Consider the following 18575-nt stretch of genomic DNA (forward strand, 5'->3'; position numbering starts at 1 on the left):
TATTATTATTTGGGTTAATTTATTTATTTTTAGGCGATCGGCTTTTAACAATGGTAGGGTATATAAGCATTATTAATAAGTTCAACTGAAACTTCTAAAAACAAAGATATTTTGATTTAATGACTTCTATAACAATCTGCTCAAAGTGGATTGCATTATATTTATACAACGACTTTTGTAATTAATATAAGATTTAGATAATACAAATATATTAAATTGTTAATATCGATACTACTTATACTTTCCTCATACCTAGAGAATTTTGCAATTAATACAACATATTCTGTATAATATAATATTTATAATAGCTATAGGGTTTTTATTATATATCAAACGATTAATATTATAAATGCATACGATTTCATCGGCATTAGAAGTCATTACACTTGTGTCTGTATAATTCGAAAAATTGAATGCAATCAGGTACTAATAAATTGCAATATTATGTTGAACAGTAGAACCCAACCTGGTGCAAAATGTTAACAATTTAACATAATATAAATCGTAACAATCATTTAGTTCAAAGTAACTTTACAAAACGGTATCAAAAATTTTGAACACTATCATAGTATCACATAATATGTATATACAATAAATATGTATAGTATATGGATTTTAGTTGCGACTAATTAACATTCGTAATTATGCCAATATTATGGTGTTAAATTTAAAAACAAAATTAACTGTGCTAGTCATAAGCTACATTATATTTTTTCCTGAATAAAATATAATTTAATTTCTTGAAATTTTTTTTGTTTGCTTAATGACAATAGTTACAGCCAGTATTTTTTATTTCATAATTCGAGTAACCAGATTATTAATTGATATTCCGTCAACGAAGTAAAAATGCCATCATGACAATAATTACGTAAAACAATTTTTTTTTTTTACAACAGGTAATTTTGCAAACCCGGATCGGCGTAGAAATAAGGAACAATTCTGCACTAATAGGAGTGCAATCATATCACTACCGTATCAATCAATATCACTCTGTACGATAGTAATATTATATAATACAGTCTAACAGCCAGAGCGGCAGTATACATTATTGCAGTAAACTCACCGCACTAGCGAACGGTTCGCACCGCACCGCACCAAAACACATCGCGCACGTGGCCGGCGTAATAATAACAATATAAACGGCACGGCGTGTCGCGTCCCGCAGGAGTGCTGCTGCAGCTGCAGCTTGACGGCCGCCCGAGTTGTGCAGTAGTGTGAGGTTAGCCGATGTGGTATTCGGCTTGCTGGGCGGCGGTATGGCTCCGCCTGCAGGCACGTCGTCCATGTTGCGGTCCAGGCGCCGCGACGCAACCCTCAAGCCGAACAGGACGCTGGACAGGAGCGCCTCCCGAGGAATGCTGTACGAGAACGAAGAGCTCCGGTTGCGCACCATCAACATCAACGCCGAAGTTGAAAAAGGTACGTGTAGGTAAATGGGCTTCGAACCCGCCTTAAGTGATGCTAAGTTGATCTCGTCGTTGTATCCGACTATATAAAGAAGTAGCGGTGGTAGTAGAGGTCGAAGGGCCGTGTTTGAACATTTTGAGCTTCGGGGCAACACATTTAGCTCCCTCCTCCCAAAGTTATTTCTTAAAATTTGAGGCATAACTACCATTTTGTGATAAGAACGCAATTTAGCTCCTGAGTGGTTTTAAAAACATGTTTTCCTGATGAAACCTGTGTATTTCAATGATTTAAGAGGATTGAAGGCAGACCGTTTTTAAGGAGTTAAAAATAGGCAATTTTCATGTATGCTTAGACGCTTAGTAACCGATCATTAGTGTGTGTACTACTGCGCGTAAAAGAAATAGAAGAACGCTCCCTCACACTCAAGAATATGTCACCGCCTTGCCGTTGTGCAAGTGGACGGTAAACTATTTATTCTAATTTGTATGTCCTTTTTGTCCATCCTACATATCGACATATTAATGTGATAATATTTCAGAAAACTGATCTGAATTCGCTATAATGCCTACTTGAGATCGATCAGTCCACATTTTAAGATTTCTAATTTTTATTCCATGTAACCGAATTTGAAAAATTCCTAAATTTTAAAATATTCAAACCAAATGTATAGAAGTTGGAGGGTGAATGTGGGATAAGTGGACTGATCAATCTTAAGCAGACATAATAACGAATTCAAATCAGTTTTCAAACGTATCATATTGCATTACTAGTCAGATCAGTATGATGGACAAAAGATTGGTGTGTTTTAAAATAACTGATCTCTACCAATCCAATTCTTAATAATGATTCTATTCAAAGTAAATCCATACTAGCCAGTATTAAAAATATTAAAACATGAGTATTTAGTATAAATTCTAACTAGCCAATCTTAAAAGTAGAGGTTGTTAAATTATGAATGTAATTACTTCATGGATACTCTACTTATAATTTATTATTATACAGTCTAAAACTATTGAGTAATTATTTTTTCAAAATCTGCTTTATCTACTTGTTATTTCTGATTGAATTGTCAATAATGTCAACGCATACCTTTCTTGGTTCATAGTTGACCTTTAATATTTAATAAATTGTATGTAACTTGGTTACATTATATAACAAAATTACCCAAGTACAACAAATTTAAGTTACGTCATTATGTGATTGTGATACATTTAACAATGGTTATATACTTATATGTAGATACCTACATTATATTACAATATTATAAACTAACGTTGGAGCGAGGAAATATACGATTGATTATTGTCTTCTACTTGTTAAGCGGCTTCAAATCAGGCAACTTTATAAAAATTTGAAAAATAATAAATATTAAAAAGCATTTAAAAATTTGTTTACGAGCTCTGAACTCATATCAATCAATATTTACTTAACTATGGTACATCATGTACGTTACTTCAAGTTGAACTTTTATCCTGTGAAGCTATGCTTTACAATGTGATAGTAACACATACATTATATATGTTTGAGAAGGTAATTGATAATTTTTTGAAAGTACCTATACATAACCGACTCTGGTGTAACATAATATATTTGACACAATAAAAAATGAATTGATAAAAATAGCAATTAGGAATATTATCGATTGCGACGCACCACGTACAGCTATCGTATGAATAAATAAAGATAAAAAAAAATATATTCAAATGACAGGATGATCAATAAACATGAAGACAAAACCGTTTTTTACGTATCAGAAATCAGAACCAAATTAAAATATGTACATATAAAATCAAGCAGAATTCATAAATTACGACCATAAAAAAAATTCATTAATGTGCCAGTGATATGAAAAAATCCAAGTTCTCGGATAATACATCACTATAATATGTGAAAATGAATTGTTAATATTAATATCATACATAACGGCACTGTATTTCACAATAGTATTATTGGTAGGTATTAAACAGATCGTATATACCAGGGACCTTAACCAATCAATATTTTCTGAGGGCCACTCTAGGAATGTAAGAAGTCATTGGAGGGAAGGGTTAGGGCACAATTGTGTATGTACATGTTTGTTCAAAAAAAAAAATGAAGGTAAAATCAGAAAATTAAATTAAAGTTAGTATTTAAAAAATACATTTCCTGTCACGGGCCTGATAAAATTCGTACACGGTTTGCCACATTTATATCCCTAATATAGACCGTGGATCGCTCGTCGACGACAGTAAGTTGTCAAAATGTCACAACACTGTAAACTGCATAATATAATACTTAAGAATAATGTATGTGCCACGGCCGACAAAATAATATAATAATAATATGATATTATATTATAATTTATAATTATATGAACCGCGGTAGACGCGAATAACACACACATAAACCAAAATAATTACAATTAATATTATTATTAATGGTGCGGTACAATAGCTATCTGGACGCGTGTAAAGTGTGTACCTAATAACATATGTCACGGTGGGACAACGCGCGAATCGGCGTCACGCGACGTTTGCGGGGCCGGTGGAGGCGTTCGGTCGATTGGTCGCGCGTGCTGCAAATATACATATTATTATTATAATATATTATATTATTATATAAGTGTGAACCGCAAAAAATCGTGTGATCGTTTGCCAAAATAATCATCGCGAGCTCCTATATAGCTGTGCAGTCTCGGGCGACGAGCTATGACATTTTCACGTCCGCCGCCTCTTACGAGTAATCGTCGACACTACGGTAAATGTTCTTCCGCCGTCGAAAATTAAAATAAATAGCGCTCGACCAGGCCCGTAGCCAGACCAAATTGTCAGGGAAGGGAGCAATTGCGATTTTAAGGGGGGCATTTTTGCCATGCAGTTATACATGAAATTCTGTACCATTTGATACTTATGGAGGCAATTGTTGAGTCCATGGAGCAAATGCTCACATTCGATTGTGTGTAGCGGTGTATTTCTGCGGTTGCGGATGACGATGTGTGAAGCATCGTCCACAGTCGAGGGGCCCAGGGGTGACTTGGGAAAATGATTTCAGGCTGAAGTTAATTTTTTCGTCTACTACACATTTCTTGTCAATATATTCAAGTTACGCCAGTGTCTGTATAAAATTTGGGAGTGATAAGTTATCCACTGAAGTAACTAAGAGCTACGGAACTTTTAAAAGTTACGACTCTCAACAGTTAAGAGAGAGGGGAGTATTAAACTATCGAAGTGACTATAATTTATTAATTATTATAGTTTATTCAATGTCAAGTTCAAATTTATATAATGAATCCCGAATATTTGATATGAATTAATTTTTACAGCCACCGTTCGTCTAACCTTCCAGATGAATGGTGCAGATGCCTATATGCCTGAAGGCCACAGGGAAATCTCCCAAGACTGAAATTGCCTTTGAACCTATCAGCGAGCCACACATGATAATTTTTGTCACACCCTGATGTATCAGAAACCGCTTATTTCGATACTACTGTAATCCATACTGAACTGTTCATGCGACTCAGTATCTATAGATTCGGCAAACTGTTACGCATAGAACGGGAGACTAAAACGGTATTAATCCACTTACCAGCTAGTGCTTGATATAATATTACACAAAACGTATCGATATGTTCACTCACACTAATATGATATGTACTATGTACAGTGGCTTTTCCAATAGCTGACGATGTAAAAAAAGCCTATACTATCCGCAGAAAAAGGTCATCTTCAACCGGCATCAAAAAATAAACTTTCGATGATAAAAAAAAGTACAATATAAACATGGTTTTAAAAATGTGTCATACGCATAACCGTACCACCGATCAAATCCCAATACGAATATTAAATCCTCGTCAAAACGAGATTTCGAGGGATGTTAAGGCGGGGGTTAAGAAACCCTCAGTCTGAAGAGGCGTAATATATCTTTCTTCAAAAGAGGGGAAAATCGTAACCAGCACTTATATCTAAAACCAAATTTTGTTCAATAATGCTTTTTTCGTCCCCTCCAATTGATTAAAAATGCATCAATACATATATAAAGATATTTTGAAAAATATTAACACTTATATTATGCTTACTTACTATGAATAATAATAATTATAAAAACAATAACGTCAATAAAAATAAGAGTAATAACTAAAAACTGCAATACGTATCTGGTACAATTCGAAGTGAGTGAAGTTTGACAATCCCCTTTTCCACTAGAGAATTAATTCTTCATAATTTAATTTTTTTCGGTCATTAAATAATATTGAAGACTATCCCAACGAAAAAAATTTCTGAGAATTAACTGCACTAACACAGTTGCTGCAAGAATGTTCGGCTTGTTTTGTAAAATATGTTTTGCACATCAATATTACGTTATGCGCATTATTTTATAATAGTTTAAAGAGACACAACCTTACGGGTATAACTGTATAAGGTTAGTGGCTCACTGATTTATAATGACCAAGAAACATAACCTAATGCAGTTTTTATATTTCAATTTTTCCATAAATATTATTTCTTATTCACTACCTGCAAATGTAGTTTTATCACTATTTCGATGGCTTAATATTTTATCATCCGATTATTGTATTGTTTCCTAGTATTTATATGGACATATATAATATACACGTAATATTGTTATGATAATTTATGTTCGTAAACATTGCAGTCGAATTTGTAAGCAAAACAACACTTTCACAACTCAACTCACTCAATATTATTGTTTTCGGCTGTATATAGCACCGAACGCCTAAACATTATTATATTTTCCATGCGCCATAATAAACGGATACGCGATGCGCACATCAGCCCCACACAAGCCACAGCAGTATAAATAATAGTTTATAGAATCAAGACCAACACAATAATATAGAATATAACAATGAAGCTGACTGTTAATAGTATTTATTTAAATTTTAAAACACTTCGTTGTCTCAGGTACATCCGCATTTGTTATATTTATACAGATTAAAGAAATATATTTTTAATCTGTTAAAATAATTGTAGTCCAATCGATAATACTGACCGGTGTAGATATAAATTATAATTATTATATTATTCCAATCATACTAACTACCTATATTGTTTATTATGCAATGTCATGCTCCGTCGATGCCGCTTTGGTTATTACATAATATAATAATTTAACAATATTAAATTGTTATTAATTCTTCACTCACCCACCTACCACCAAAACATTAGGGTATGTCACCCTCATACAATTTACATATCCGCTGGGTATAATACAATAATAATAATATGATACAAAAATACTTTATTAGCAGATTAACATAATGGCTAAAACCTAATTTATTCAATATTTTATAAATATTTGGAACATCACTTGTCATTGATATCCTCTATATAATTGTACGGATTTTGTCAAAAATCTTTACAAGTTAGGTATACGACGGTAATAATGTAATATAAGGTTTAACCTGTAGTACCAAAACTTGCAGACTGCCTCGGAGTGTTTGTGTTGAAAAAAAAATGTTTATTTTCATACTCTATGACCTACATGGTAAGTAGCAAGTAAAGTAATCTGAGTAGCTTAGTTCCTCAAAAAAATTATATAAAATCACACAAAATATACAGACTTTTCAGCTATTTCAATAAAAATATGCGAATAAAAAGTTGAATATTTTAGGGCGAGTGCCATTCTGCTATATTCTTCGCCCCATATATAAATCTTTCGTATACGCTATACATAATATAATTCGGGGCCAATGGGTCAAACCAAACAATAAATGAACACAAATCACTGTAAATCCATGTGTTATTAAATTTATATCGCCCAAGAAAACACGAATAATAATAAAAATAAATAAATAAATATTAAATTATTATGAAAAATAAAAATTGATATAGTCGTCAGTGTAACCACTAGTAAGCAACCAACGACACCATAATAATAAGTATAAATATTATACACTCCATGGAAATACATTATTATACAGGGTTATTCACCAAGAGAGCTCACCCCTTTTCTATTACAGTAATGCAGTTAAATTCTTGAGATTTATTGTACTTCTGAAGGTGTGTCCTGTAGATATACAGACGAGTATCATCTGTTTTTCAACTACCAACCTCTCTTTTCAACTGTAAATTATCTAAAGGATAGTTTTTCTGAAAATTTTGAAATATTAAAATCAAAATTCGAAAGAGTAATTCTTAGTTTATTTAATTGTGTGTCGTAACAATAATATTATAGATAGTACCTAGGTAATGATTTTGGAAGATATGGAGGCTATAGTAATTTGAACATATTTTAGTAATTTATATTAATCTATTAATATTTACAATTTATAAAAATGATCCAAGTATAATAAATACAATATCCGATATTAGATCTAGTTATTTAATCATTTTTAAGGACTATGATTATAATAAATTATGACACTCAGAGACCAGAGTATTATCTCTAATACGAACATTTTAAGAACTGAAAATCTACACATTAGAATTTTAAATTACCTAGCTAGGTAGATGCATAACAATTTTCAAAAAAAAGCCACTAAATAATAAGAGTACATTAAAAAGGGGGTGTTCTCATTTTAAAAACAGAAGTTTTTATCGTCATAGGACGCCAATTCAGACTAGCCTAGGGAGCTATAAACAAGTAGCACCCTGTGTCCAAATTTAATTTCATGTATTTAACTTTTTCCTAATTTTAGTAGGTTAAAAAAAAATTAATTTTGCACTCTGGACCAAAATGTATTAGTCAGCTCCTGGTAGTGATTATAATTACAATCTGAAATTTACTAATTATTATCAATATAAATTAGGTGTATTATTTTTATCTTACCGTGATTCGATTATCTAGTATTATCTTGATATTTTGCGAATTGATTATTAAATTGTTGAACATTTTTATAGTTTTTTAATTATTATTTTTATTAAACATATTATTTTAAATAAAAATATCTTGTAAATGAAGAATAAGACTCACTCTCATAAGATTATATTATGCATACAATAACTAATAGAATACAATCGATAGGTACTTCGATGTATAAGATAGCAAATAAATCCTCATAATATAATAATATTTATTGGTATATCTCGATGAAGTTAGATTTCCGAAAACATTGTGGAATAAGGAAATATTATTATTTATGCTCGTACAGTATATTTTATCGTTGGAATAACACATTTTATATAAAAAAATTTAGAATATATACAAGTACTTTAAAAATAAAATCAATCGACTGTAAAAAAACAGAGTTTCTTGCGTGGGTTGTTATTTGAATGAGCTGAAAACATAGTATACCAGCTGTTATGGTGGACGATATTGCTTTTAACATTTGGTGGGACATTATTCGACAGAAAAAAAACCTATTTTTATTGAAAAAGTAAATCTGAAATATAAAGTTTACATGAATAAATATAAACTTATTTAATACTGTTCAATGTTTCATTACTATTATTTATTAATATAGTCAACAACATTGAAAGTGACATAAAAATGGTTTTTATTGTACAAAATAATTTACAAAACAAAGTTTTTATGTACCAATATAATATTCAATAAATAATATAAATTATTTCTGTTATGCTTACATGTGTGATGTGTTGATCATTATTTAAAACTTAAAATTTTAGAAAAAAACATAAAATTTTGCTTGTTAATTTTTTTTTACAGGGCAAAATTACATAAAAAAGCTACGTCGGGAAAACGAACAACTTAAGAGGGAGATATGGAATTTAAGAGAAGAATATGAACGATTGGAAAATTACGTAAAAAGCAGAGAACAATCGGAAAACGAAGAGGTGAAGTTATACGTTTACGAACTAAATAATGTATTAAGTGTAGGCAGTAGAACAAAATAATTATATTATGTTCTGTTGGTGTCTTGGTGATTTGATGAACAATAAAAAATAAACAAATATTGTCTTTTTCTAATTTTTATAAACTGTGTTAATGAGACTCAAGCAATAAAATATAATAAATTGCACACACACCCAAAAACTTAATACAAAAAACGTGTGTCTTATCATACAGTTATAATAACGATTGTAGTAACAATTATATTAGTAATAATAATAATACCTCTAAGTTTTATCAGTTACTATATCAGTACAACGTTTACAACAATGGGTTAGGACTTAGAGTTCAGTTTTTTTTTTAATTTTCCTCCGATGGACCCCCAACCTTAACAAAAATAATAACCATACTTAATAAATAATAACAATTTAATATCATATCTTTTTCCTAAGTCCTAAAGGCCAAGAGTATAATATCTATTCATTGCAACTACTTTTTTCTTTAAATTCTTTTTTTAGTCTTCATATTTTTTTTTATGTCACGGCTGTTGGCTGTATAGTATTAAGTTTCAATAGATATGATAATTCATCGTTTTAATTATTTTTATTTTAATCACATTTATTATAATTATATACACTAGGTACCTATTGCAATATAGTAGAGGTAAAGGTACGACAACTGCAGCGTATTTATGCCTTATGTTCATAATAAATATAAGAAAGTAAGTAAACATTAATTATGATGAAATTACATAAAATTCTTTTATATTTCCTTACAAAACGACAACCTTTGGAATTCTCGTGAGAGCTTTTTATCATTATATTCGTTTTAGTTAATAGATCTTATTTCAAGCTCAAAGCTATCTTTCTGTTGGTTACACAAAGTTGATTTATGCCACCATTATCTTCTTATACGAGTATTAAAATATATACTGCGGAGTCTTAATAATGTCTTTTAAAAAGTGAGTAGTGAGATTGAATTTACGATTCATTATTGAAATATACTATAAAAACAACATTATAGTTGTTGTGTTGAGATTTTTGAATTCAAGACAAGTATAATAATCATATAAAATGCAATAATAAATGTCTAATTTATGCCTAAAAAAAAGGGTACAAATAAATGATAAACGTAAATCACGAGAGTAAAATTAAACAGGGATATAATATAAATATAAAAATTAGGAGTTTTTAATGAATTTGTTTTTATTGTATGAGTAGTATTTACTACACGATTTTTATTTATCAACTAATAAATTATTGTAGTAAACAATAAATCATAAACATATTAACTGAGAATTAACAATTTATGCTAACCATTTGAAGTTGGCGAATGATGAGTATCTAGGTCGATACCTGTGCGTGTGTCTAGGTACGATGGTTATATGTATTTTATTGACTGTTATAAAAATGAGTAATAAGTTCCAGAAAATATTTGACTCACATCGTTATGATTTATATTCATTGGCAAAAATCCTATATATTTGTTTACATTATACAATATACATATACCTTACATGCAATTAAAAAAAACTATCAAACTTTATAAATAAAGCTATTTATTCATAGTTTTAAATATAGATATGGGCCAATACCAACTAAATATATTCGATGGACTAACGAATAATCATTTTATTAAACTTTTGGTTTGAAATAAAAAAAAAACGAATCTACACTTTTTAGAATTTAAAAATATAATACAAATATGACGTTATACAGGAAGTACTTTTCATTCAAAGACCATAAGGTTTATTTTGTAGATAAAAAATTGTTTAGCTAAAACTGAGTTATTTCTTTTTTAATTTGGCTAATTTCGAAGGGGATGTTAATGTAACGACTTGACTTGTCCATTAACTTTCAAATGCCAACACACTTATTGTTCTAATATTAACTATTATACAGACATTCCATAAAATACGAGTTACAGTTTTTTTCAAGGGTCTTTTCATTCATAACACTATCTGAGTAAAGAAATTATAGCACTCTATCGATTGCATACACTTTCCGGCGTAGGTATTGCTTTGCATCAATTTATTATCTGTATAGGTAATAAATACATTTTTTACTACCGTTCAAGTATTACTAATCAATATAGGTAAATATAATGTTATTACATTAAGTAATCGGTTTTTAAATTATATTTTCTTCGCATTCTAATACATAATATAATTAGATTCTGTAATAGATAGTTAATGTAAAGATATACAGGTATGTGCGCGCTATCTAACGGTTTGAGTAGGTATAATTATTTTTTTTCCCACGAGATACTATAATAACAATTTATAATAATGAATATTATTGCAAATTGCAAAGGTTTCTACGCAGTTACAAAAAACACGCAGTATACCCTATTTCTGTTACCAGGTTAGTGACCGTCAGTGACTATCTGTCTTCTTAATAGCCAAGAGTAGGGATCGTAACAAGTTAAAACCCCTTAAAGGGTGATGATCCACCATGCATGCTTACTCCATTTTTCTTCAATAATCAGTTATTCAAATTTTGATTTTTTTAATATTTTTAAATAAACCTAAAGATTATAATTTCAATCTTGGGATTTTTTATACTATTTAAATGGATAGACTTGGGCAGTGGATAAACCGGAAAAAGTGGTAATGGTTAAGTCATAATATCGTTCATGGATGTTTTTTACAGGAATACGAAGAATTTGACGACGACGAAAACGACGACGATAACGATGACAGCGAAGTAGTGACCTCAGGAGAACCGACGGAAGCAGCTACTGATACGATGACAGTAGCCACAGTGGCTGTGTTGGAGACTGTAGTCGAAGAGGACGGCGATGATGGCGATCAGCGACTTAACCTGGGACCCGGCGAGGTCCTAAAAGGTGCCGGTGAAAACGTCGAGCCACAAAACTCAAGCTCTCCGGTAGGATGTCATATTATTATACGCTTTTACGGACTTGCCTTAAACAGTTATAACAAAACCATAGTGCACTATAATACGAATTTACTAACTATAGATTTTCCGGATGAAACGGCTTACTCATTTCCCCACCAATAACTTTATTCTATTTCAATAGTTCTTATGATTTTGGAAAATCATTACTTTACATCCACAACCGTTAAATTACATAATTTTTTTTTTCATTTTGTTTGAAGAAAAAAAAACATTAAAATCGTCGGCTTTGCGTTTATGTTGATAATATTAAAGATAACAAATTATAATATAGTAACATTAATGTAAATATATCAACATTTAAACCATTATAATTTTAGCATGTATACTATTTAGAAATACCGGTTTACTCTTTAGAGTTTGGTCCAAAATGCTGGTAAAGAAAAGTTCATTTTAATAACATACAGCTCATTTGTCAGAGAACTACAAAAACTATTATGGCATTGGACATCCTGTATATTAATGAAATATAATATGTAAAAAAAAAGGAAGAAAAGTATTATAATTATCGTCCTCCTGCTTTAGGCACCTACCGATTACGTATACCTATACCTAGGTACTTGTGACACCATGCAATGGAACCGACTAAAATGCTGGTTTCTGTGGTGGGCGGGTAAAAAACAATTTATCGAGTAAAATGAATACTTTTACTCTGCTCACGTAAATGTATCGCGTTGGTGTTTATCCCATAAATCATTATATATTACAAATATTATGTAGACTTTATTATAACACTATTCAGCATAATTTATTTCCTACTAAATATCATAAACATTTGGCATGGAGTATACTAATATATTATATTCACTAAATTGACATATTGCTATAAATTATTGTGAGTTTCTTCGCCACTTAAGTTCATTAAACAACAACCGTGTGCCCAATCCGTGTCGTAATGTGACATATTGAAATATTGAAAATGGATTGGTTTTCTTATTGTTGTGTCCCCGAATTGGCCTAGGCGAACTGGTAAACTTCAATAAGATACACTGTCAATAATTACCACAATACTATGCATGTTTTAAGTTAGAATAACAATGGTTAAAAATAAAAGCTTTGATTTAATAATAATATGTATCCATAAACTGACCAAAATTCACCCATTATCCTTTGATCTAGCAGTTTTAAAATAAAACAAATGGTAAATTTAATACAAATTAAATGTAGTGACAAAAATTGAGGGGGGAAGAGGGCTCAAGATAAATGAGTGCCTACTACTGGATATTACCATATTATTATAAATACTACAAATTCAGTATATAAATTATTGAGTAAATATATATAAAACATATCCTAACCATATAGGATATTGAGTGTATTTAAGTTAACTGAATTCAACAATGTATATCATATATGTATCTAATTTTATAATATAATACGTACAATCAATACTAAATTGTATATTAATTAATTAATATATACATACTTAGCTGATAATATTATTGTAACTTATGTACAGTCAATGTTATTGCAAAATTACTTCATTAAGTATATTAAATATTAATAATTACCTAATACACCCAAATTGGAAAAAGAACTGGGTAGTAGGGTTATGAGTATGAAATATTTCACACGCAATTTTCACTTTGAAATATTTCAAACTTGAAACTTTTAACCTTTACTTGTTGATATACTTCATAAAATCGTCACTAAATGGTCGGACTGAATTCATACCTGATTAGTGATTATATTAATTATTATATTAATTGAATTTCGAAACACGACGTTGGGGGATATACATAAAATATAGATAATTATTATGTAATTTATATAATGTGCGATGTAAGCAATATTTCCATAACATTTTAAACTTAAGATTGAACTAAATAGTGATATTTACTGCACTACATACTATGTTTTTAAATTAAAATTAATTTGATATGACTTTCATGAAATATTTCCAAAAAAAAAATTTCATGATGTTTAAAAACCTTACTGGCTACTTGGAAGTGATTAGCATCCAAAGTTTAAAATAATTACCCTCATAATTTATGCTATTTATGAAGGACCAACCGAAAAAAAAATTGACTTCAGTACCCCCAGCTTTTTCCTTAAAATATTGCTGTTGGTATTTACTTCTATAGTAATATTAAGTACCACAACTTAAACACATTTTTTTTCTTGATCGTTAAACAGAAAAAAGAAATTGGTTCATGTATCTAACTGTTTAGTGTCATGTTTGTCTTTGTTGAATAAAATAATATCTATAGCTTGTTATGAAATTATAAATTATCAAAATAATAGAATTTTTCAATAATTACGTTACCTATAACTTATATTCTTGAAAAAGTATTCACTAAAATTAAATAAAAATCAAACATTTAAATTAACTTTCCTACTTAAAAAAACTTTTGCTAAAAAAACTACCCAGGAAATACTTAACATTTTAACAACTGACGGTTAAATTGTCTTATAATATAAAACAATTTATAACCATCCACTTTGTAAACAAAAATAAAAAAACTGTCTGTAAAAAAACGTTATAAAATAAACATGTATAATTAATATTTGCATTAAAATAATGAAAAAAATGTGTAATAGCCCAATTTCATACTGTTTTATATTTTCACTACTTTCCGGCTAACCTAACATAGTAACAATTACCGTTTACTTTTAAATTAATGTTATTTTACAAGTTACGACTACCATTATTATTTTTATAAAATCATTTCATTACAATACTTTGAGGAGAAAGTATTATGAAGCATTATGCATGTATATATGTATATATATTTCATCTCCTGAAAATGCATTCAACATTTCATTCAATTTCATTCAAAACTTATCAAATTATTTTTTACTTCAATCTTTCACATAAAATAATAACAAAAGTGTATTGGTACTGTATAAAATAATAAATTGTATTAAAAAAAATAAGAAACATTTCCTACAGGGATATTGGCTACTATAGTTAAAGTTAATACAAATTATAAAATCACTGTACACTTTATAATTTTTTATTGTTAATAAATAGTAACACATAATGTTAATGAATAAATTAAGTTATATTTATGTACGCGAACATCATATATTTAAATTAGAAGAATGAACATACATATATTAAATAAAATATAAACAGTATATAAAAGAAAACTATTAAAGTATCTGTAGACCGCAGATTTATGTGTTCTTAAATGACTGCAATTGATGAAATTAACTTTACAGAGTAAGAAATATTTTGAATTTCCTTGTAAGTTTCAAATAGTCAATTTACTGGCACTGCCCCTCGTAAAATGTTTTGCTCGCTGCCAGGCATTTATTTCAATACAATGAGATCAGTGAAATGTTTATTGACTGCAAAAAAAAAAACAAGTTTCAAATTTTAAATCTTATTTCATCTAAATCTAAAATTAATTGTCATGTATATTATCAAGATGATACAGTGAAACTTCCATGTAATGAATTCAATTTAATAAAATTGTCTGTTTAAAGGACTATTTCTGAGAGCCAGACCAAATTTATTTAATTCTATTTAGAAAAATTCCCTATTCTAAGAATTATTTTTGTGGTTAAGTATAATGTAGCCTAAATATTCGTAATAGAAAAGTTTCACTGTATTAATACAAATAAATGATAAAAGCTTCCTCCTAAAAAAATAGTCTTACTATTTAATATTATAATTTACAGTAATATTTTTTTTAAAGTCTTTCGCAGATTACTTTTTATGGACATTAAGGAATATTTTAATATTGATCAAAACACCGTATAAAATAAAGAAAATCGATTGTAATATAGTGTTATTTTTATTATAAGGACTTTAGGACTCGACGATCGGTGTGGTTAAAAGAACTTTTTTTGCGTGTGTGTGTGTGTGTAAACGTAAACGAATGACTTTTTTAACAGCATATATAGGTAGAAATCATAAAACCAAACATGCAATATCTTATTTGTCGAAAAGCCAAATATTTCCCAGAGTTTTCGACAGGAGTAGGATACATGTCGAATTCGTAGCGTCGGGGAAGGGAAGGGTGGGGGGTCGTATACCGGCGAGGAATGTTTATGCTGTTATCCTTTCCGGCTGATTCTGTTTTACGAGCACCGTCGTTTTCTTTTTAGCTCTCGTGTATTTATAGTCGCCCCCGCCGGAGACGAAGACGGCGGTGACCGACCTGTTTAGGTTTCCGAGCACGTTCAACCGAACGCGGGTAGAAAACTCGCTAAAACCCCGCGACTTGGAGTGTGTATTATAGCTTATAATATCATATTTATAATACATTATTTAGCACGTAATGTTTTGAACTTGGATATTATAATATCTTGGGGCATATAATATCTAAACTGTTTAGAGCAGTGTTGCCGAGCGCAAGTGGTCTGGCAATATTATGTCCCTATCATTGTCCGAGGTGTGTCTTGATAGTGAGGCGTGATATGTGATACTGTGATCGATCAGTGAGGTACCTACAGATGACTACAGTCGACTAAGAGTGGTCTGCCAAGATGAAGAATATTAACGATATTAACCTATACGAGACTACTCAACACTAGCGCATGCGCGGTCTTCGTCTGATAGCGTTGTCTCCGTCTGATACAAACGCACAACATAAAAAAATGTATACGCATTCAGAATAACCCATTTAACTCTGTTAATGTTTAATATTAGAGTGAATTAATACCATTATCAAATTTAGAAGTAATTATATCATATAGTGATTCAAATAAAATTTGAAATAAAATTCAATTTTAAAGTTATGAACATTTTGAAATTATGATTAGTCAATTCCCTTTAATATTAAACGTAATAGAGTTAAATGGATTAATCAGAAGGTACTTTTATTATTATGTCATGTATTTATAAGACTGATACAACGTAAGTGAGTGTATAGCGCCCTTATAACTACAACATTTTTAATGCTTAAAAATGGTAAGAAAACTATTTTACAAATATTATTATAAAAAATTAAAACATTTAAAGAAAACATTTCAGTTATTCAATTATATTGTTAAAAACTTGAACTGCTTGGTGGGTGCTTTTTATCAGGGAGCCAGGACAAGTTAATGATAATTTTTCATTGAATTAAGTTAGGTCGATAGAGAACATTTAAAAAAGTTAAAGATAGTAATTATCCAAATTTTTTAAACTCATTTGAGTTAAAAGTTATACGGAAACTTGCAATCAACTTACTAACTTTTGTTTAGTTATTTATTTCATATTACATTAATAGCCAGTTATATGGCTTAAAATAATAAAAAGTAAATGTGTATACAATATATATCATAAGTAATAATTAAAAAAATTAATATAAAAAGTTAAAAAAACTTTTAATTTAACATTAACTGTTTAACTTGTTTTTGCCCATGCTAGTATATTACTATAACAATAATATATGTTGGTAGTACCTATTCTATAGAATATAGATGACAGTATTAACCTTTACAATTATCATCACATATTTGTATACTTGTCAATAGCGTTGATCTGTTTAATATCTATCATACATTCATACATAATGAAAAGGTGGCATTTTGACATTCCAGATTTTTATATTTATTAAATCAAACCAACCGTGATCTTTTTTCACTTCATCAACCTTTGTTTAAAAGGTTGTTTTTGTTTCAGTTTATCCCCGCGTTAGGTCAAAAGTATATATTTTTATTTCATATACGTTACAAAATCAGTGCACTCTGTGGCAAAATGATTAAAATGATTAAATTTACTTTCGTTTGTGTTTGGTCAGGTACTCGGGTGGATAGAGTTTAGGCACTTATAGGTAATAATATATTATAAAAATATAATGTATGAGAGTCCAAGTTTGGGCTGCCATTGCTGAAGTTTCTATTTTCTTTTTAAAAAAAGGCCTCTCCACACACTTTTTCTTTTCATTGATAGAGGAGAAGCTGTGAAGAGGTAAGCAGGTACGGTAACATTTGAACATTTGTTGACAAATTTTAAAGCAATCATGGCAATACTTACCTACCTTTTCTATATTCTTAGTCATACTACACATTTGCATTTTTCTACTACACATACAAATACGGAATATCTATCAGTATTAAGTATAAACACATAGTAGAGACGATAAAAAAAACTGGAAAATACGATTTCCAAAAAAAAAGGTTTATAAAATTAATTGGTAATTATGAGGTATAGGTAAACTATACCTATAACTATTAACCTAACCTAATCTAATAACAGTTTAATAGTTCACCTAAGTAGTGATACACGAAATATTTAAATACATAATCGATGTTCGCAAAGTTGGCAAACTGACTTTGTTTAATTGATTTTAAAAATATGCCAATATTCTGAAAATTAATTGCCAATTAGTTAAATTTTTTTTGCAAATTTTACATGTTGTATTTGAAAAATAATATAGTATTTAAAATATTTTTTATTTTGTAATATATTAGTGATATTCAATTATTTGCAAATTAATTTACAAAATATTGGCACATTTTGAACGGCCAAAGTAGGAAGCGCCAACTTCACTGTATATTATACAGTATGATAGGCACCTACCTATCTAGCATCTAACATAACATCGGTGATCGCACCATCGCCATTATTATAAATTATGATAAAAC

At 29.6% G+C, this 18575-nt stretch overlaps 1 protein-coding gene across 1 annotated transcript in view; it reads left to right on the forward strand.

The window, feature by feature from the left end:
* Positions 1 to 18575, forward strand: part of LOC111031969 — a 62783-nt gene that overhangs the window by 14383 nt on the left and 29825 nt on the right. The window contains exons 2-4 of the mRNA XM_022312121.1: positions 897 to 1419; positions 9013 to 9140; positions 11787 to 12023. Coding sequence (XP_022167813.1) covers positions 1257 to 1419; positions 9013 to 9140; positions 11787 to 12023 — 528 coding nt within the window. The 5' untranslated portion in view covers positions 897 to 1256. The remainder of the gene's footprint in view (positions 1 to 896; positions 1420 to 9012; positions 9141 to 11786; positions 12024 to 18575) is intronic.

Source organism: Myzus persicae, unplaced genomic scaffold, assembly GCF_001856785.1.
Source record: "Myzus persicae strain clone G006 unplaced genomic scaffold, MPER_G0061.0, whole genome shotgun sequence".
Classification (NCBI taxonomy): Eukaryota; Metazoa; Arthropoda; class Insecta; order Hemiptera; family Aphididae; genus Myzus; species Myzus persicae.